Below are 21,830 nucleotides of genomic sequence, written 5' to 3'. Positions count from 1 at the left end.
GAATGGCCTCCTTCTGCTCTGTAGGGATTCTATGATTCTGTGAATCCAGTGTGAATTTCCGAACCACGAGAAGAAAAACAAATTGTGGGACAGAAAAGGGAGAGGATAATGAAGGACCCAACAAGGCTGATGTATCTCCAAGATTCAAAATCTTTGGGTGTAAAAGATGATGGCCTTGAAATGATATGAAATGGCCCATCTCCCACTAAACCTTTCCCATCCACGTACCTGTCCAAATGTCTTTTAAATGTTGTCATTGTACCCGCCTCTACCACCTCCTCTGGCAGCTCATTCCATACACACGTGCACTCCCACATCCAGGAGCATTGAAGTCAAGTGTTTTAACCCGGCTGAGATGATCTAATTCACCACAGACTGGGGATCAAACCTACTCTAACCTATGGCTCAGTACAATGCCATGATCCACTAAGCATTGAGAGAGCTCAGACTTTGACAATTTAATTTGCAAACTTATCGGTCACTTGTGGGCCCAGAATGAAAGACAAGAGCCATTGCTAAATGGTATTGTAAATCTAAGAATATTTTCCTGCAATGGAATCCTTGGTACCTAGCGGGGTTATTGTATTGGGAAGCATGATCGTTGAGTCCAGGAACAATGTTCCCACACCCCCATTGCCTTGATCTCTACCCCATCAACCTAGGGAAGTGCTCAGTGAGCCATTCAAGTGCTACATGGCACAGGAAGGAAGAATGGGTTAATCCTCAAGACGCAAATTCAGCTCGGGAAATTGAGTTTGTTGGTGGCTTTGAAGCTGTTTTCTGAATGGGGAATTAGCCGTGAATGTAACCAGCGAGAGGCGATGTGAGAGCTCCAGCCTCAATGGATTCCAAGCTTTGTGTCTCGGGTGTGTGCGCTCAAAAAGTGAGGGTATCATCCCCCATGTCACAGACTGGAATTAAGAGTACAACACTGGTAATCTGGAGTCTCCATAGGAAATTGCTGGCAGCTTGTCAGGATGTCACACTGGGTGCAGCGCCTACTCAGGGCTGGATATATTCTGTTTGGAGTTGAGTAACCAGGTGGAGCAGTTAGCTTAATTAGATTTTTGTACATTGAACCTGCTCTCGAGCCGAAAGAATCAGCTGCGAGGGCTTGTGATGACAAGTCTAGAATCAGGGCTCCAGGGAAAATCAGTGCCTTGAGTATGTTATTGGATTCTCTTAGTCCATTAAAATATTGCTGCTGCTTTCTGTTTGCCTCTGACCAAAAAGCACCCTCGGCCGAGGAGATCAAACCCCAGTAATGAGGAAATTAAACTGTGTTGTCTGAAAATATTGGCCCTCGGATTGATTTGATTGGCAGTTCAGAGTGCGCGCACTTACCCCAGGAAAAATTAGTCTTGCATCCTGAAACTGCCTCAAGTCTGTGACAGATTGCACAAAGGTTTTTCATAAATTTAGTTCTTCCATGGCAACGGCTAGAGAAAACATTCGTACACATGAGGGTTGTTTGTTTTTAAAGTTTTTTTTAAAGTGAGAGTTTTAATGATGTTACTGATGTATGATTGGAGTGCTTAATGGACAGATTGAGGCAAAGCTGCACTTTCACTCTGCATGTTCGTGACGTGTGAAGCTTTGTGCCATTGAGTTACCAGGGCCATTCCTTTAATGAGCTTGGACGAAGACTGGGGGGTCGGTGCTTATTTCCCAAGTTGGGAATACGACGGAATGCCCTCGGGCATATCATGGAGAGTTGATGTTGGAGGTTGCTGTGTGTGGAGTTAGCTGATTGCAGCTGAAGTGACAGCAGATCAACCAGAATTGGGCTTCAGTTCCTTTGCGATGTGGAGGAGTAAAAATGAACCTGGCACTGCTCTTCTGGTTGCAAGCCAATAACTTCTCCCAAAGGTCTGTTTACTTGGGCATTGGATGAGAGTAAGTTCTGGCGTGACTTTGAAACACTCCAGACCAAAATCTGCAGTCTATGCTCATGCATGATGAATGCCCCCATGGGTGCTTTTCACCTAGGAACCCAACCCCAGCAGGAGTTGGCACTTTGAGACAAAAGCATGAACAGAACAAAAAATTGAATTTGGCAGCCAGGAGTTTAATTTTAACGATATGCCCTGTTTCATCGCTGTTTATGACATCTTGCAAATTGCTTGATTCTTTGGATAGCCTGAGTTAGAACTTTATAAAACACCACCAGTTAGACCACAGCTGGAGTACTGTGTGCAAATCTGATCACCACATTATAGGAAAGTCTGATCACATCAGAGAGGGCTCAGAGGAAATTTACAAGAATGTTGCCTAGACTGGAGAATTTATTTATGAGGAAAGATTGGATTGGCTGGGATTCATTTCTATGGTAAGAAGTCTCACAACACCAGGTTAAAGTCCAACAGGTTTATTTGGTAGCAAATACTATAAGCTTTCGGAGCACTGCTCCTTCGTCAGATGGAGTGGAAATGTGCTCTCAAACAGTGCAAACAGACAAAATCAAGTTGCAGAATACTGATTAGAATGCGAATCCTACAGCCAGCCAGGTCTTAAAGGTACAGACAATGTGGGTGGAGGGAACATTAAACACAGGTTAAAGAAATGTGTATTGTCTCCAGACAGAACAGCTAGTGAGATTCTACAAGTCCAGGAGGCAAGCTGTGGGGGTTACTGATAATGTGACATAAATCCAACATCCCGGTTTAGGCCGTCCTCGTGTGTGCGGAACTTGGCTATCAGTTTCTGCTCAGCGACTCTGCGTTGTCGTGTGTCGTGAAGGATGTCCCGAGGCATGGTACATTGGGGAAACCATGCAGACACTACGACAACGGATGAATGAACACCGCTCGACAATCACCAGGCAAGACTGTTCTCTTCCTGTGGGGGAGCACTTCAGCAGTCACGGGCATTCAGCCTTGGATCTTCAGGTAAGCGTTCTCCAAGGCGGCCTTCACGACACACGACAGCGCAGAGTCGCTGAGCAGAAACTGATAGCCAAGTTCCGCACACATGAGGACGGCCTAAACCGGGATGTTGGATTTATGTCACATTATCAGTAACCCCCACAGCTTGCCTCCTGGACTTGTAGAATCTCACTAGCTGTTCTGTCTGGAGACAATACACATTTCTTTAACCTGTGTTTAATGTTCCCTCCACCAACATTGTCTGTACCTTTAAGACCTGGCTGGCTGTAGGATTCGCATTCTAATCAGTATTCTGCAACTTGATTTTGTCTGTTTGCACTGTTTGAGAGCACATTTCCACTCCATCTGACGAAGGAGCAGTGCTCCGAAAGCTTATGGTATTTGCTACCAAATAAACCTGTTGGACTTTAACCTGGCGTTGTGAGACTTCTTACCGTGTTCACCCCAGTCCAACGCCGGCATCTCCACATCATTCATTTCTATGGACAGAGTAGGCTGAGGGAGACCCAACCAAATATATAAAATTGAGGGGTCCAGATAGAATATATAGAAAGGCCTTGGTTGAGGGGTTGATGACCAAGGAGCATAGATTTTGCGAGGGAGATTAAGATTGTATTCAAGGGAGAATCTTTTCACCCAGAGGCTGGTGAGAGACTGGAACTCGCTGCCTGAAAAGCTGATAGAAGCCGAAACCCTCGTAATCTTTAGCCAGTACTTGAGGGGAGATGGTGGTGTCATGGTAATGCCGCTGCACTAGTAATCCAGAAGCCCGGGTACATTTTCATATCCCTACAGTGCAAAAGAGGCCAATCAGCCCATCAAGTCAGCACCGACTCTCTGACAGAGCATCTTACCCAGGCCCTCTCCCCCACCCTATCTTTGTAACCCCACACATTTACCATGGCTAACACATCTAACTTTAGGACACCAAGGCAATTTAGTATGGCCAATCCGCCTAACCTGCCCATCTTTGGACTGAGCACCCAGAGGAAACCCACGCAGACACGGGGAGAAGTGCAAACTCCACACAGTCACCCAAGGCCGGAATTGAACCTGGGTCCCTGGCGCTATGAGACAGCCGTGCTAACCACTGTGCCACCATGCTCTGCGGGCACGGGTTCAAATCCCAGCATGGCAGCTGGTGGGAGTTAAATATAATTAATAAATCTGGAATTAAAAGCCAGCCTCAGTAATGGTGACTGTGTAACTATCACTAATTGTTGTTTAAAAAAAAATACATGTCCTTTAGGAAAACTAATGTCCTTCTGGGAAGGAAATCTGCCATCATTGCTGGTCTGGCCTATGTGCGACTCACAGCAATGTGATGGACTTTTAATTGCCCTCGAAAATGGCCCAGCATACCATTTAGTTCAAGGGCAATCAGACTGGCCTTGCTAGCAACACCCACATCCCATGAAAGAATTTTTAAAATGCACTTGCCTAAAATTGGACGCCTGTAAAGTGGGGCTCGGCTCTTTGTTGGCTGGTGTGGATATGATGGCCAAACGCCTGACTGTGCTCCACATTTCTATGATTTCTAACCATTCTAATCAGTTTTAACTAAGTTGGAAGGTCTGGAGTTTTAGGAATTTAAACTTGAACAGGAAAAAAAATACTGCTCCAATTGAGCGTGATTCAGTCTGCATTGGGGAGGTCTAATGGTAAAGTGGGGCTGTCAGGCTTTAGTTTGAAATAAAAGCCTTCTGCACATTATGATGTTGTAAAACTAGAATGGAAATAGTGACAGGCTTCCTTTTGAAAACTCTTTTGAAAAAGAGATCTAAATTGAAGTAACCACCTTCTCTACGGCAGCTCGATCTTATAACCTGGGGGCAAGTAGGCAGACATCAGTGAGAATAGTTTGACGGCAACTTTTGAGTGCTGCAAGACAGGCATTCTGCATTTCAGAACAGGATTAGGCCTTGCAGTTCCTCAAGCCTGCTCTGCCTTTTAATGGCTGGTCTGTATTTAAACTCCAGCTGCCCACATGATTTCTTAACCATCAGATGGAGGAACAGAAGTTGGCCTTTCAGCCCATCAAGTCTGCTCTGCCATTCAATAAAATCATGACGAATCTGATATCTTCAACGCCACTTTCCCACTTATCTCCATGACCCTTGATTTCATTGCCAATTAAAAATCTGTCTATCTCAGCCTTGAACATACTTAATGACTCATCCTCCACAGCCCTCTGCGGTAAAGAATTCCACAGATTCACTTTCCTCTGAGAGAAGAAATTCCCCCTCATCTCGTCTTCAATGGGTGATCCCCTTACTCTGAGATTATGCCCTCTGGTCCTAGACTCTCCCACAAGGGGAAACAACCTTTCCGAACCTGTCAAGCCCCCTGAGAATCATGTATGTCTCAATAAGGTCACCTGTCATTCTTCTACACTCCAATGAGCACAGTTCCAACCTACTCAACCTCTCCTCATAAGAAAAGCTCTCCACACCCAAGATAAACCTAGTGAACCTTCTCTGGACTACCTCTAATATTTTTCCATAGATAAGGGGACCAGAACTGTTCATAGTATTCCAGGTGTGATCTAACTAGTGCCTTGTGTGGTTTTACCAAGACTTGCCTATTTTTATACTCAATTCCCTTTGAAATAAAGACCAACATTCCATTTGCCTTTCCATTTGCCTGCTGAACTTGCATGCTAGCTGTTTGTGATTTATGCACGAGGACCCCCTTAATACCCTTGTCTAACAAAAATCTGATCAATCGCACTTGAGGATTTCTTTGGACTTAGCCTCAGCAACTCTTGAGGGAAGCGTTCCAGATTTCCGCTACCCTTTGTGTGAAGATGTGCTTCCTGATATCCCTCCCCTGAGGAAAGCGTTTTTTTCTATCTACCCCCTCAATTTATTTCAAACATCTCAGTGAGATCATCCTTTAATCTTTTGTACTCAAGGTAATGCAAGCCTAGCTTATGAAACAGGTCCCCCTCATATAATCATTCTATCCTTTTAAAGATTTCTATGTTTGGATTAGGCAGGATAATGCGGCAGATTTTGTTGCGTAAATTTATTTTACTTTTATTGCAATTTCTCATCTTGCCAGCTCATGTTTGGCTGTTCTTATCTCTTACCACCTAGAACATAAAAGTAATTAAAAATAATTATGTACTTGCACACTTCTATGCATTAGCGCACGCAAGGATTACTTCAGACATGGAGTGAAACTACTGAGCTAATTACATTTCACTATCTTCTGTGGGGCATTTTAAATTGCACCTATCTGCTGGAGCTCCTCGTAATGATCTCCTATTTACCGCTGGTTTATCATTTATCATCTCATCTTCTCATTCTAATTGATGCCTCACTGTGTGCCTGCACCCTTTGCTGCACACAGCAAATAGTCATAAAAGAGGATTCTGATAAGCTTCAAGTGCTAGAACGTTAAGATAAAGACCAGAGAGAGCGTCAGAACTTTGTGTCGGCTGCATCACAAGTCCAAAAGAAAAATAATCTTAAGAAAACATCAAACTGCATGATTCGGAGTCCAACTCCAGCATTCCATGAGAAGGTAGGATAAAGTCTTTGGCACTGACTAAGCACCTTGGGACATTTTAAAAGTTTGTTTATTTAGTGTCACAAGTAGGCTTACATTAACACTGCAATGAAGTTACTGTGAAAATCCTCTAGTCGCCACACTGGTGCCTGTTCGGGTACACTGAGGGAGAATTTAGCATGGCCAATGCACCTAACCGGCACGTCTTTCGGACTGTGGGAGGAAACCGGAGCACCCGGAGGAAACCCACGCAGACAAGGGGAGAACGTGCAGACTCCGCACAGACAGTGACCCGAGCCGGGAATCGAACCCAGGTCCCTGCGCTGTGAGGCAGCAGTGCTAACCAATGTGCTAAAGACACTATATATGTGCAGGTTGCTGCTGTTGTTGGCTGCTACATCATCAGCCTTCAGTTAACAGCTGTTGTTGGGAGGCACTCAGTGGGGGACATGGAAACGAGAGGGAGAACTGGTGGGACAGATTCCCAGTGCTGGTTGAGTGCAGTTCTCAGTGCTGGCAAAGACCTAGGTGCTGGTCGACGCGCCTGTGAGAATGTGTGCCCGGGGAGACTATTCCACAGACTTCATTTTGACTGCTTCGCTGTTGAGTGCGGGTTCAACCATGAAAGCAAAATACTGCAGATGCTGGAAGATCTCAGCAGGTCTGACAGCATCTGCGGGGAGAGAATAGAGCCAACATTTCGAATCTGGGCGACCCTTAAGGGAGATTTTCCAGCATTTTCTGTTTTTGTCCCAGGTTTAGCCATGTTCACAGGGCCGAACTTGCCAACTCCAAAAATTCCCAAGCAGGTGACCTGTGTAGGTCAGAAAATCTGTTTGTGCTTGTGACAAATTAAACCATCGTGTTTGGTATATCGCTGTATTCTGTCTTTCTGTTGCAGCATATATGGGATTAAAAGGCAGTTTCGCCCATAGGAAATGGCCCAGGGTGGTTTGATGTACATTGTTATGGCTGCAACAGGTACCCAAGGGAGGGGGTTAGGCTATTCAGTTCTGCATTTTGCACCTTTTGTCTGTATTTTTGTTACGTTGGCAGTTCTTTTTGATGTTGAGGTATATTATTAAACCTTATTTTTCTTTGAAAAGTCTGCGTTTGTCTACGTGTCTGAAGCAGTGAGTGTGTGAGACAAGAAAGAGAGTAGTTAGTATTCAGGGAAAGATATGCAGTTTCTGTTGCAGTTCATCAAAGCGGACACATCTGTTCATTTTTTTTATTTTGAAGAGGAATAATTACATCTATAACTGCTGAAGATGTGCAGCGTGTTATTGCTTTTATTCTCTTATCCATTGTATATTTTTCTGGCCTCAACTGCAGGTGGATGAGGTGTTAATTTTCTTTTTGAAGCATCAAAATAATCTGAGGGCCCATAATGTTCCAGTATTTAGGTACAGTTGTTAAATCTCCAAACTCATCACCAGCTTTGGCATTTGGTTATAAAAGTGTCTGCTGTCAGCTTGCCCATACTCCCATCCTCACCGGTGATACATTTGCTGGGGCGACATGGTGGCCCAGTGGTTAGCACTGCTGCCTCACAGCGCCAGGGACCCAGGTTCAATTCCCGGCTTTGCTCACTGTCTGCACGTTCTCCCCGTGTCTGCGTGGGTTTCACCGGGTGCTCTAGTTTTCTCCCACAGTCTGAAAGACGTGCTGATTGGGTGCGTTGGCCATGCTAAATTCTCCCTCAGTGTACCCGAACAGGCGCCAGAGTGTGGCGACTAGGGGATTTTTACAGTAATTTCATTGCAGTGTTAATGTAAGCCTATTTGTGACACTAATAAATAAACTTTAAGAAGCCTAGCTATTTTTCATATTAATGCCCTTTGTGAAGCTAGAAAAAAAAGAAAACTTGCATCTCTGTAGCACCTTTCGCAAGCTCAAAATGTCCCAGTTAATTAAGTACCTTTTGAAATGTAGTCATGGTCATAAAAAGTGCAGCAACCAATTTGCACGCAGCAAAGTCCTGCAAACAGCAATGTGATGATGACCATGTAATCTGTTTTGGTAATATTTATTGAGGGATGAATATTTGTCTGGACATTGGAAACAACAACCCTGATCGTATTTGAGATGATGGCATGGGATCTTTTACATCCAGCTGAGAAAGCAGATGGGGCCTCAGTTGAGAGACAGCGTCCCAAACATTACTCCCTCCGTACTGCGCTGGAATGCCAGTCTGCATTTTTGCAATCCAGCCTCTGGAATGGAACCCAGAATCTTCTGACTCACAGGCAAAAGTGCTTCCAACTAAACCACAGTTGCCATCTTCCATTTCCCAACCCTTGGGTCACATCCACAGGTAAAAGTCGCCATGACTTGGCGCTGATTCAAAATGCAGCATTCAGATACAGTAGAATTTAGAATCCCTGCAGTGCAGAAGGAGGCCATTCGGCCCATCAAGTCTGCACTGACCACAGTCCCACCCAGGTCCTATTCCCGTAACCCCTCATATTTATCCTGCTAATCCCCCTGACCACTGGAGTTAATTTAGCATGGCCAATCAACCTAACCCGCACATCTTTGACGTGTGGGAGGAAACCGGAACACCCGGAGGAAACCCACGCAGACACAGGGAGAATGTGCAACTTCCACACAGTCAGTGACCTGGAATTTCACGGGGTGCGCATTGCTGGGAACGCCAGGCAGTGACCCGAGGCTGGGATTTAAGCCACACTTCGGGTAATGACTGAGCCATGCAGGGACTGGCCCTGCCAGGACAAGCATAGCAAAATATTTTAATCCAAACAAAGAGCTCTTTATATATAAAACCTCGAAGAAAATGAGGTCATGGGGTGGAGGCCATTACTTTGGCAATAATTAACCTAATTACAATCCAGGGCTTTGGCCCAAGCTGTCACGTCCCCTGATTCCCATTTATTGTTTGGTCATTGGCTTGATGGCAATGGCTGCCTCTTCGTTCATTGCGTACAAAACTGCGACCAATCGTGAAGTTGTGGATGATTCCAGAGCTTAGTGAATGTGGAATCTCTCCAATCAGCGACTGAAACATTTGACCTGTTGCGGCAGCAAGCTCGTGCTCTGCATACAAACAGAAGAAAAACATCTTTCACTCCACCATCTTATCTCTTGTTTATAAATGGTCCAAATTGACCAGAAATTCTGATCTGTTCCCATTTAAAACAGGTGACTTTGCTCCGAGTCATTCGACTGGAATGAATCTTATCTTCACTTTCTTCCCTGCTTGTTCTGTGTCTCAATCCAGCGCAGCTTGGTTACACTTCAAAGTGCCAGTTTTTTTCTTTGAAAGTCATGTGCTGCTTTTTTATGCTTTAACAAGCCGACTGTCTCCTCGAGTATAGACGCCAGGGATTTGCAAGTGGCTGCAATTGCCAGCTGAGCTGGAGGTGGGCCTGTGTCGACCTCTTCCCATCCACTCGTATGAAGTACCTGAACAGTGAGGCTGTAGAGGGACAAGCCAAATTAAACACAGCTCAATCCAAGCAGCTTTGTCACAACCATGTCGTAGGCCCCAAACTACCCATCAGCAAAGTTGAAGGAACTGAGCTGGAGCCATCCACCAATATGGGTTTTTAGCTCATTCACAGGGGGTGCACATTGCAGGGAAGGCCAGCAATTCTTGCCCATCTCTAAATGTCTTTGAGAAAGTGGTGATGAGCTTCCTGCTTGATTTGTTGCAGAGACACACTGGAGAGACGGTGTTTGGAATTCTAAATTGGCAAGATGGCGCAGGATTGTGGCGCCTTCTTGCAAGCTGTGCCCAGCATACCTTCTAATTCTATCTTTCACTCTCGCTTTATGCTTCCAAAACTTCATTCTAGCTCTTTTAAACTCTCTAACAGTGCTCTGATTTCCCTGCTGCTGCCATCAGACTTTTGAATGGACCTACCTCGCACTAAGTTGATCTTTCTCTACACCCGATTATGACTTTAACACTACATTCTGCACTCTCTCGTTTCCTTCTCTATGAACGGTATGCTTTGTCTGTATAGCGCGCAAGAAACAATACTTTTCACTGTATGTTAATACATGTGACAAATCAAATCAGTGAGTTTACTCTTTAATTGGTCGGAAAGCGTATTAAAGGTAGATTGATTTTGAATTGAGTGGAACTGAGCTTTATGTAAGGGAGAGACCCTGTACTGGTCTGTCTTGAGCCTTGGTCATTGTTGTGATTTCAATTAACAGCTATTGTGAAATACAAAAAACTTGTGGCTTGATTTTAATTCTAGGACATTTTGCCATTTTCTTCTGTTGCATAAAAATGTAGCCTTTGCGGTGACCTGGCCTTACACAAATCCCACTCCGTGTCTGGCTAGCAGATTAAAGTGCCATTGATTCAAACTCGTGATTGTCAGCAGTGTAGACCGAGTTCTTTCATTATCAAACTGCTCGCTTGCTGTTCTGTTAACAGCTGAAGTTAGAGTCTGCAATCATCTGAACAGTTTCAGCTGAGTATCTCCGCCGTCACTTGCTAACACATTGTCGTTTTTTTTGTAAACCCCGCAGGTGCAGAGGACGTTGTGATGGCTTTCTCCAGACAAGAAACAGAGGACAGGCGGCAATGAAGAGGAATAGTTACCGATGGTTTGGGGGCAGGCAGCAAGTTTATGGACGTTGCGTGTGAAGATCCCAGGGTGTTCCTGAGTTGCTTGTCTTCTCATGCGCTGCAGCATCACAGCTGTGTGTCTGTGATGACCAGTGTTGTTCATCAGGACGGTCGACCCACCAGAGGAAAAAAAAAAGGACTTTTCTTTTGATTGGCAGAAAGGATCCACTGTCCCTCTGTGTTTTATTTCCATCTGTTTGCTTTGTTTTATTTTTTTTTAAGATACATATAGACTGCCCCTGGCCTGCAGCACCAATGCAGCTTGGGTGGCTTACGGTTAAAACTGGTCTGTGCCCCTCATGCTGTGCACTGAAGCATCACTTATCCACTCCCACTATAGAAGCTCATGCAGCATTTTCCAGTTCGTGCCAGTGGACTCTGTGGAGAGCTGATTAACATTGCACGTCCTTTACAGCAGATTAATAAACCATAACAGACTGGAAACTGCGCCATGCGCAGCACACAGACAATTTGAAATGTTAAATTAATTTAAGTTGTAAGTCCTGCCGGAGCTAGTTTTAGTTACCCTGTTTTCATGGTATCAGCAAGTAAGCTGCTTGCAGGAAAATCTTTTAAGCAAGATCTTAGCCAATGACCAAAATGTATTCAAAAGGCTTGTGTGCGTTTTATTTTTCAGTGCCAGTGATCCCTTCCCCTTTCCATTTCTGAAGGAAAATGGATCACGCAGGCTAACGATTTACTAAGAGAAAACGCTCGCTGCAAAAAACCAGTGGACAAAAGGCAGCACAGTTTACAAACCCGAATTAAGTAACAGGGGCAAGTGGGGAAGCAGATCATCAGGGAGTGATGTGGTTTTAATGATCGGAACAGCTAAGTTACTGGTGTGGATGCAGTTGCTGAGTAACCCATCCCTAATGTGGTTTCACCAGCCGTGGGAGGACACAGGCATCCATTTCATTAGCTACATTTGCAAGGCCTGGATGCCAGCTACTCGATATCCACCCAGTGAAAGGCTGGGTGCAGTTTTTTAATTATTCATATTTTACATTGTATGTACCACCAAAAAAAAAACTGTCCAAAATGTCCACTGTTTTGACTGTCCTAGTTGTAGACTCCATATCCTGAACTCTCACTAAATGGAGTGAATATTGCATGTTTGTGTGTGTTTTGGTATGACAGCTGGTTTGAAAGCAGGGGTGCCTGGTATAGCGTCTACACTGTTGTGACAGATATTTTATGAAGCTGCGTGCTTCTAAAATGGTTAAACCGAGGCAGATTCTGTACTCAGCGCACTACTGTCCTTGACTTGAGTTGCAGTTAAGGAAATGTATTGATTTTTTTTCCCCCTCTCTGACAAATAAAACAAAGAACTTAGTAATCAGAGCAGTCTGACTCAGGAACACTGTTCTCTGCTATAAGGCTGCCCAAGCTTGTTTTTCAAATTGAGTAACATCCTTCTCCCCAAAAGTAATACAAAATAGGAATTCTGTTCCTCAACAAACTAGCTATTTACATTGATAGAAAGCAAATCACTCCAGTAAAATACATCGTTTCTAAGCTGTGAGAAGCTTTGAATTACCTTGGGTTTGCCTTGTATCCTGATGCAGCTCTGGCAGATTTATTCAGAGGGAGGCATACCCAGTACTCATAATATGGCTGACTATGTTCTGTGCATCTACTGATCAGCACAGTAGATGATGTATCTTTTGTCCACCTCAGCCCCCACCTGCTCCCTCCTTTTTGCCTAATTTCAGTTAGAGATGCGATTAAGTTGACACCTAAATCAAATTGTACTGTTTAACGATTGCTCTTTTTTGACGGTTAAGTAAGTTGGGAGGTCCTCTGACCAAAAGAGAGTGTGCTGGAAAATCTCAGCAGGTCTGGCAGCATCTGTGAGGAGAGAAAAGAGCTGACGTTTCGAGTCCAGGCGACCCCTTGTTCAAAGGTCCTCTGGTTTGTTCTTCTTGGGAAATACGTTGAAACCTCGCCATGTTCAAAGCGTTTTCGTTTTCTCCTTCATGACTGAACTGTTTGTATTTGGTTTGGTCCTTTTTGCAATCGCTCCTTTGTTCAATCAGTCTGTCGGAAAAACAAACCTGCAAAGCAGCGCCATTATAGACAAAATAAAATCAGCAGAGGCATTTCAGCTGTGGCATAGATATTAGATTGGGTGTTTCCTTTGATGCCCGGCACAATGAGTCCTTGGTTTCTGCTGTCCCACTGTGGAATAGAATAGTTCCACTTTATAGAATCATATAATCCCTACAATGCTGACGAAGCCCATTTGGCCCATCGAGCCTGCACCAACAACAACCTCACCCATGCCCAATCCCCATAACCCCACGTATTTACCCTGCTAATCCCTCTGACACAAAGAGGCAATCTAGCATGGCCAATCCATCTAATCCGCACATCTTTGGGAGGAAACCGGAGCACCTGGAGGAAACCCACATAGACACGGGGAGAACGTGCAAACTCCACACGGACAGTAACCCAAGCTGGGAATTGAACCTGGCTCCCTGGTGCTCTGAGGCAGCAGTGCTAACCACTGTGTCGCCCACTTCTTCGCTCAACAAGGCTGTATCAGAGGACAGGTCTTTTCAAGCTGCTCTTACTCACTTTCCAGAGGCTTCCAACATTGCCAGAGGCTCAGGACTCGACTACTCCCACCGGTCGTGGAGTCTGAAACATGGGGAACCATCTCAGGATAAGGGGGGGGGGGGGGCGATTATTTAGGACTAAGATAAGGAGCAATTGCTTCAGCCAAAGGATTGTGAATCTTTAGAATTCCCTACCCCAGAAGGTTGTAGGCGCTCCATTTTTCAACGTATTTCAGGTTGGGCTACACAGATTTTTGCCCCCTTGGATTCGGGGGATATGGGGAGTGGGCAGAAAAGTAGAGTTGAAGCCCAAGATCAGCTGTGATCATATTGAATGTTGGAGCAGGCGCAACGAGCCATGTGGTCAACTCCTGCTCCTATTTCTTGTGTCCTTGTATTCCCCCCATCAGTGAGGGGACTATGTAAGTTATCCGATATCCGTACACATGAATTCACATGCATCGTGAATCAACAACTTGTGTCAAACAGAAGCCACATTTTCCACATGGCGAAAAATCCAAGCCTTTCTCCAAGGCCCATCAAATAGCAAGTTCAAAGCAACGTTAGCTCAGTGTTATATCATTGTTATGTATGGGAAATGGGACTGATGTACATTTAACTTTGCATTCAATTGTGTAGATATTAGAGATCTGTGGAAAGTAACTGGCTAGCATGGAGTTGTGATCTTAAGCTGAAACTGCTGTCCATGGGTTCAGACAGAACAATACATTCGGCTGTGAAAGTAAGCAATTTAACACAGTCTTCATTGTATCTCTGTAAACGTTCAGTCAGGCAGCAGCGACTTTCTGGTAGATTAGCGCCTCTATTGTTTTTTTACCCAACTTCTCCGAATGTCAGTGACCCACATGGAACTACAGTTCATCAAGTGCCTGCAACCTCGTGCCCTACAGTAACTCCCCAACTAGCCATTCTTCCTGACTATAGGTTGCAGTAGTCTCTGGCAGCTTAGTCTACAGAATCATAGAATCCTACAGTGCAGAAGGAGGCCATTTGGCTCATTGAGTCTGCACCAACCATAAACCCACTCGAGCCCTATTCATAACCCGATGCATTTACCCTAGCTAGTCCCCCTGACACTAAGGGGCAATTCAGCATGGCCAATCCACCAAATCCGCACACCTTTGGACTGTGGGAGGGAACCGGAGGAAACTCGTGCAAACACGGGGAGAACGCGCAGACTCTGCACAGACCTTGACCGAAGCCGGGAATCGAACCCGGGTCCCTGGCCCTGTGAGGCAGCAGTGCCAACCACCGTGCCACCCTAATTCATTCCTCCCCCAGCAACTGGATCTTACGCTACTGGGTTCTGAATCCTGTCAGCAGGCTGAAGTGGGGTCAGAAGGCCACCCTGTGTGGGAATTAGTGATTTCCCCCCAGGGCAGCCAATTAATGGCAGAGGGCAGGTTCTTGTCCAATGCCAGACAATGGGAGGCATTCCTGATTGGCAACAGGCTACAGGGCAGGTAAGTAAGGGAGAGGGTGCTTCCAAATGGAGCCATTCTTGCTCTCACTTTCTAAAATAAAACATGGCTTTTGCTGCCAGGCCACGACTGGGGGTGTGCAGGACATTGCATTAGGGAGACCCCCACTGCCCCTGCATCCAGGCAGGCTCTAGACCTGCCTGAAGCCTTGTACCCCTGGTCTCTGTTATTGGAAGGCTGGCTCCAGGCAGTTAAACTGACCCCTGGCACCTTTGGAACCTGGAAGCCAGCTGGACAATTCCAGTCTGCCTCCTTTACTTGGCCTTGAGCAATTGTCAGTTACCTTGATAAGCCACCTACTGCATGCATGTGGGTAGCCATGCTGCATTTCCCCCATCCCATCTCTGCGCGAATGGCCCAGGAACAGAATGGAGCTGGGGGCAACTGGCATGCCAACTGGTAGCACCACTTGTAACGCCCATGTGCTTCCACCCCCAACTCTGGAGTTGGCTCAGTGTCTCCACAAGCTTGTTTTCCAGAAGTGGTGGGTGCTCGCAATCAGGATCATTTGATTTTATGCAAAATTAGCAATAAGCTAATGGCTGCTGGGTCGTTCAGAACTTGCACATTGCTGAAAAATGCAGTGTTTTGATTTTCATCTTACACTCATCAGGACAAATGCATGAATGCCAAATTTCAAATGCCTCAGCCAATCAGCGTGGACTTGCCAACAATCAGCACCCTTTCCTCCTGTGGTATAAATCATTGTGATGATCTGAAATTTGGCATTCTTGTATTTGTCCAGATAAGTGTAAGACCAGAAGATTCAGCAACTTACCACTCCCCTCAGCAATAATAAGCTGGTGCATGACACATTTGATGTAACAATACTAGGTGTATATCTAAGTACATGGTTACAGGGTCATTTTAAGATATTAACAGATGAGACCTAATGCCCTCTAATTTACTAGCTGTCCTATCATTTCTCTCTCAATGTTTTAGTGTAATACTATTTTCAATATCCCGAATCCCCAACAGTGATATCCAGCTCTGAGCTACGCAAGATGTCAATGGTCTTGAGGTTGAATGGCTCTGTGTCTACATTTCAGGCACAAAATGGGCAACCATCCAGTATCTCAGAAGGGTGTCTTGGGCATGTGGCTATAGCATGTGTTAGGCCCTCTACTTAGAATCATAGAATCCCATTCAGCCCATCGAGCCTGTACCGACAACCATTCCACCCAGGCCCATTCTCCGTAACCCCATGTCGTTAGCCTGCTAATCCCCTGACACTGAGGGGCAATTGAACGTAGCCAATCCACCTAACCCGCACATCTTTGAACTGGGAGGAAACCCACGCAGACACAGGGAGAACGTGCAAACTCCGCACAGGCAGTGACCCGAGGTCGGAATTGAACCCGGGTCCCTGGCGTTGAGAGACAGCAGTGCTAACCACTGTGCCACCCAGTATACTTGTATATGTTTGAGGCCCCCTTTGCAAAGCTGGGCCTGTAGCCTTCAGATAAACATCTAAATGTGGTCTAACCAGTGATCCTTAATTCATGAATAAAGCTATATTAAAATTGTTAAATTCTGCTCTTGGGCAGTATGGTTGGTCTGTATACAATTTGAACTTGTTTTTTTCTGCTCAGCCTAGTTATAGCATTAAATTGGGCACTGCACCAGTTAATTTGGAGGGTCGGAGTTGGTAGATGGCTGGTATTTACACTGACATGGCGGCTATTTATATTGTGGTTACTGATTGCCTGCCGGCTAGTGAATCTCCTCATGGTGCAAATGGAGAGATTTGAACAGCCAGTCCTGCTAAAGTAGGGCAGCGTGCCACACACTTCAGCAAACTGATGACCTTGTGGCATGTGTTGTGTCTGCACACCGTTGTTACTGTGCTGTATAACTTGCCATCCCAATATCCCCGTGTGTGCTGCCAGTCTCTTGTGTGAGTCCTTGTCAGGGTCTTTAAATTGCTGGAAGACAGGGTAACAGGAAGAAAAGCAGATCACTTCATTTGAACTAGAGAACACAAGTACAAAGCATCAAAGAAGATTCAACGTTCTCCTTGAGAGCTGTGGTTGCATATGGAATCGATTACTATTTAATTGCTATGTCAGTTTGTGTTGTGACAAATATAATTGGTTATTAACAGGATTGCAAGTTAAATATAGAGGTTATAGGCGCATGGTGTTTCACACATTAAGGACTGTGGGGAACACCATGCCTCCTGTGGAAGTACCCGCTGGAAAGAATCAAGCAAGAATAAGGTGGAAGTGAGGATCGGTCGGTGTACTGGACTTTTATTTATTTACCTTTAAGGAGGGCGATAGTCAGGAAGAGATTTTGTCAAATGATCCCACGGAAGGTGAAATTAAGTGTTATTCAAAGTAACGATGGGGCAAATTCTTCGCGCTCTGTGAGAATTACGTTCATAAAACCTTTTCTTAGTTGTGTAAAATAATTTAGATCCGACCTTTGGAATTAATCAAGCTGATTTCAGTTATTTTTAACAAAAGGAAAGAGTGAGACGATCTTGGGTTTTGCTTTCCAATTATGTTTCCCTCACTTTGTACTTGCACTTGCTTACAAGAAATTATACCTCACTGTGTGCCCCCTTTTCTGTCCTGTCTGGTTGGATTTGCACAGTAAGAAGTCTCACAGCACCAGGTTTTGATTTGAACCAAGGATGGAGTTATTGGCCTCGTACCCCCACCTGCTCCACCCTGCAGTTGAGTTAAATATTAATTGTAGATGTAGTTGTGTTTGTACTCTGAGGCAATTGCCTATAAACTGCACTCTTCAGTAACCCATTGGAACAGGCCACAGCCATCCATGCCCAAGGACCTCTGCACTGCAATGGCTGGGAACCAGAGCTGCTAGACTCCAATGTTACTGTAAGGAAATGAGACTGGTGTATTCCAGACATAATGAGACTTGTCCCCCTTCACTTGCATATTTGAATCTTACTATTTCTGTTCAGTTGTTGCATCTTCTGATAATGTAACTCCAAAGGAAAACTAAAATGTTTTTATTGAAGTACATTGTAATTTTGTGTGTGTTTGGGGGGGTGGGGGAGAGCTGTGTCGGAGATGGAGAGTAGAGGGTTAATTTAAAAAATCACTGTTGTCCTATGACCTGTTGACCCTTATTTGTCATTTTTATAATACAAATAAAGTTAAGATTTGTCAAATATGCATCTCCCAGATCTCTGAGTGTTCCAGTTTAAACACCTTCACTTGTATGTCCACAACTGGCGCTGTCGCTAAGTTTTTTTTCTTATTTCTATCTTCATAACATCATCCAACTTCATCCCTGCCTCATCTCAGCTGCCAGGAAACCCCTTATCTATGCTTTTGTTGCCTCAAGACTTGACTATTCCGTATGAGTCTCCCACATTCTACCCCCCGTAAACTTGAACTCATCTAAAATTCAGCCTGTGTCCTAACTCGCACCAAGTTCTTTTCACCCATCACTGCTTTGCTCATTGGCTGTCAGTTAAGCGATGCTTCAATTTTTAAATTCTCTTCCTCGTTTTCAAGTCCCTTCATGGCCTTGACCCCCCGCCCCGACCCCCCCAGCTCTATAATCTCCTCCAGCCCTGCTGAAATAGAATCCTACAGTGCAAAAGGAGGCCATTTGGCCCATCGAGTCTGCACCGACCACAATCCCACCCAGGCCCTATCCCCATAACCCCATGCACTTACCCTAGTTAGTCCCCCTGACACTAAGGGGCAATTTAGCATGGCCAATCCACCTAACCCTCATATCTTTGGACTGAAATAGCTGCACCAACCTAACTATGTACTCCATGAACATACTCAATTTTAATCACTCTACCCTTGGTAGTCGTGCCTTCAGCTGCCAGTGCCCTAAACTCTGGAATTCCCTCCCTAAATCTCTCTGCCTCTCTTTCTTCCTTTAAGATGCTGCCTTGCAACCACCATTTTATCCAAGCTTTTGGTCACCCATCCTAATATCTGTCTCTCAATGTCAAATTTTGTTTTAGAAGCGTAGAATCCCTACAGTGCAGTCAGAGGCCATTCAGCCCATCAAGCCTGCACCAACATCAATCCTACCTAGGCCTTATCCCCTTAATCCCAAGTATTTACCCTAGCTAGACAACCTAACACTAAGGGGCAATTTTGCACGGGCGATCAACTGAACCCGTACATCTTTGGAGCGTGGGAGGAAACCAGAGCACCCGGAGGAAACCCACACAGACACGGGGGGAACATGCAAGCTCCACACAGACAGTGACCCAAGGCTAGAATCAAACCTGGATCCCTGGCACTGTGAAGCAGCAGTGTTAACTACTGTGCCACCCATATAATGCTCCTGTGAAATGCCTTTGGGTGTTTCATCACATTAAAAATGCCATATAACTACACATTATATTGAGATTGACTGGAATATCTTATCCTAAGAAAGATGGCTTATGGTATTTTTTCTCTTGAATGATTTTGATCATAGGGGTGGCACAGTTGTTCGCACTGCTGCCTCACAGCGCTGGGTCCAATTCCCGGCTTGGGTCACTGTCTGTCTGGACTCTGCACGTTCTCCCAGCATCTGCGTGGCTTTCCTCCGGTTCTCCGGTTTCCTTCCACAGTCCAAAGATGTGCTGGTTAGGTGCATTGGCCATGCTAAATTCTCCCTCCGTGTACCCGAACAGGTGCCGCAGTGTGGCAACTAGGGGATTTTTGCAGTGTTAATGTAAGCTTACTTGTGACTAATAAATAAACTTTACTTTAAACTTTTGATTCTTTTAAAATCTCGCATCATTGAACCAAGACCTATGAAGCAAGAATGAAACTTAAATGGACTCCTTGCTTCAATCACTTTCACATCAAACTTTGAAACATAAACAATCCTTAGAATGCAAATCTTACATTTACACTTTAGAAATTTCAATGTCCACATTTGTGCTAGAAATGGAAACTAATCATATAAACATGTTTCATTGTACTGTCCTCCTGCAGCCAGTGCTAGGTGAGAAATTACAATGTAAGTTTACTTGGTTTCCATTATAACAATGGACATGGGAAGTTATCGTTTAAAATGGAAACACAAAGTGTGATTTTAAAATGCGGACTGAATTATATCCATGTACCCTGATCCAATTATCCTTCGAATCAAGAACCGATACACTTGCCCTTGACTCCCCATTTCCAATGCCTCAGGAGTTAAACCGAGTGATATAAGCTCTCTTGTGAAAGCTGGTGCCCAATATTCGGCAGGTAACCTAGCTGGCCAAAGTACTGAAATACAATTGTGGTAACTGCAAGTTCTGGGAGGAGCAGACTAATTTTGGAGCAATATTGATGAAGCGTGCTATGAAAGACCTGACAATCATTGACACAGATCTTGGGTTTAGTGGTCTAACGTAGTTAAAACAATAATCTCTCCCTCAATGTCAACAAAACAAAGGAGATTGTCATCGACTTCAGGAAGCATAGTGGAGAACATGCCCCTGTCTACATCAACGGGGACGAAGTAGAAATGGTTGAAAGCTTCAAGTTTTTAGGCATCCAGATCACCAACAACCTGCCCTGCTCTCTCCTCCTCCACCCGCCCCCTCAACAATGCCAACACTATAGTTAAGAAAGTCCACCAACGTCTCTACTTTCTCGGAAGTCTAAGGAAGTTTGACATGTCAGCTACGACTCTCACCAACCTTTACAGATGCACCATAGAAAGCATTCTTTCTGGTTGTTTCACAACTTGATATGGTTCCTGCTCTACCCAAGACCGCAAGGAACTACAAAAGGTCATGAATGTAGCCCAATCCATCACGCAAACCAGCCTCCCATCTATTGACTATCCACACTTCCCGCTGCCTTGGCAAAGCAGCCAGCATAATTAAGAACCCCACACACACCAGACATACTCTCTTCCACCTTCTTCCGGCGGGGAAAAAGGTGCAAAAGTCTGAGATAATGTACCAACCGACTCCAGAAAGCTTCTTTCCTGCTGCCATCAGACTTTTGAATGGACCTACCTCGCATTAAGTTGATCTTTCTCTACACCCTAGCTATGACTAACACTACATTCTGCACTCTCTCGTTTCCTTCTCTATGAACGGTATGCTTTGTCTGTATAGGGCGCAAGAAACAATACTTTTCACTGTATACCAATACATGTGATAATAAACCAAATCAAAATCAAAAAAACCTACCTGTGTACTCAGGATGTCTATGGCACTGATTTGTAAATTCTAAATATGCAAAATAGTATTACAAATCAGGTTGCTCCCAAATGATTCAACTTCTCCCAAATTGAGGTTACTGCAAGGTTTGATGGCACTGATGTAAGATACAGCAACTAGAGAAACATTTCAAAAGGCGCAGGCATAGCATTTCGCAAAATGGGTCGCGCTAAAATAGATATTTGGGATTTCCCCAAATGATGAGTCTTGATCTGTGACTTCCGTACTAGGAATGAGAAAAGAAGGAAGTCCCTGTAAAACATTCTCCCAACGTAGCACTTCACTCCTTGGAAATGCTTTTTGGCTAGAAAGCGGAAATGTTTGCTTTTGCCAGTTTTCACTTCTGAACTAATCAGCCTCCTGCTATCCTTCATCAGTGAATCTAGATAGAGAGACCCTGTGGATGACATGTCCTTACGCTTGCCTCTTTCAGCAGGAGTCACCAGATAACAATCAGGATGTGAAAAGTGAACTGATTTTCTCTCCCCCAACTTCGAGGCAATGGAATTAAAATGTTGCAATCTTGCAGTTTAATTTTAGTATGTTCCCAATGGTGGGGGAGTCCAGAACTAGGGGTCATAGTTTGAGGATAAGGGGTAAATCTTTTGG

The 21,830-nt window shown here is 44.7% G+C and overlaps 1 protein-coding gene across 4 annotated transcripts in view; it reads left to right on the top strand.

Annotated features, from left to right (window-relative positions):
- The window catches only part of ctnnbip1 (catenin, beta interacting protein 1), a 103,551-nt gene extending 83,775 nt beyond the window's left edge, over positions 1-19,776 (top strand). For all 4 annotated transcript variants that reach the window (XM_078238724.1, XM_078238725.1, XM_078238726.1 and 1 more), the window contains exon 4: positions 10,905-19,776. In XM_078238724.1, coding sequence (XP_078094850.1) covers positions 10,905-10,963 — 59 coding nt within the window. In that variant the 3' untranslated portion in view covers positions 10,964-19,776. The remainder of the gene's footprint in view (positions 1-10,904) is intronic.
- Positions 19,777-21,830: the final 2,054 nt, after the last annotated feature.

This window comes from Mustelus asterias, chromosome 22 (assembly GCF_964213995.1).
Source record: "Mustelus asterias chromosome 22, sMusAst1.hap1.1, whole genome shotgun sequence".
NCBI classification, from domain to species: Eukaryota; Metazoa; Chordata; class Chondrichthyes; order Carcharhiniformes; family Triakidae; genus Mustelus; species Mustelus asterias.
This window is presented reverse-complemented; position numbering and strand designations above follow the sequence as displayed.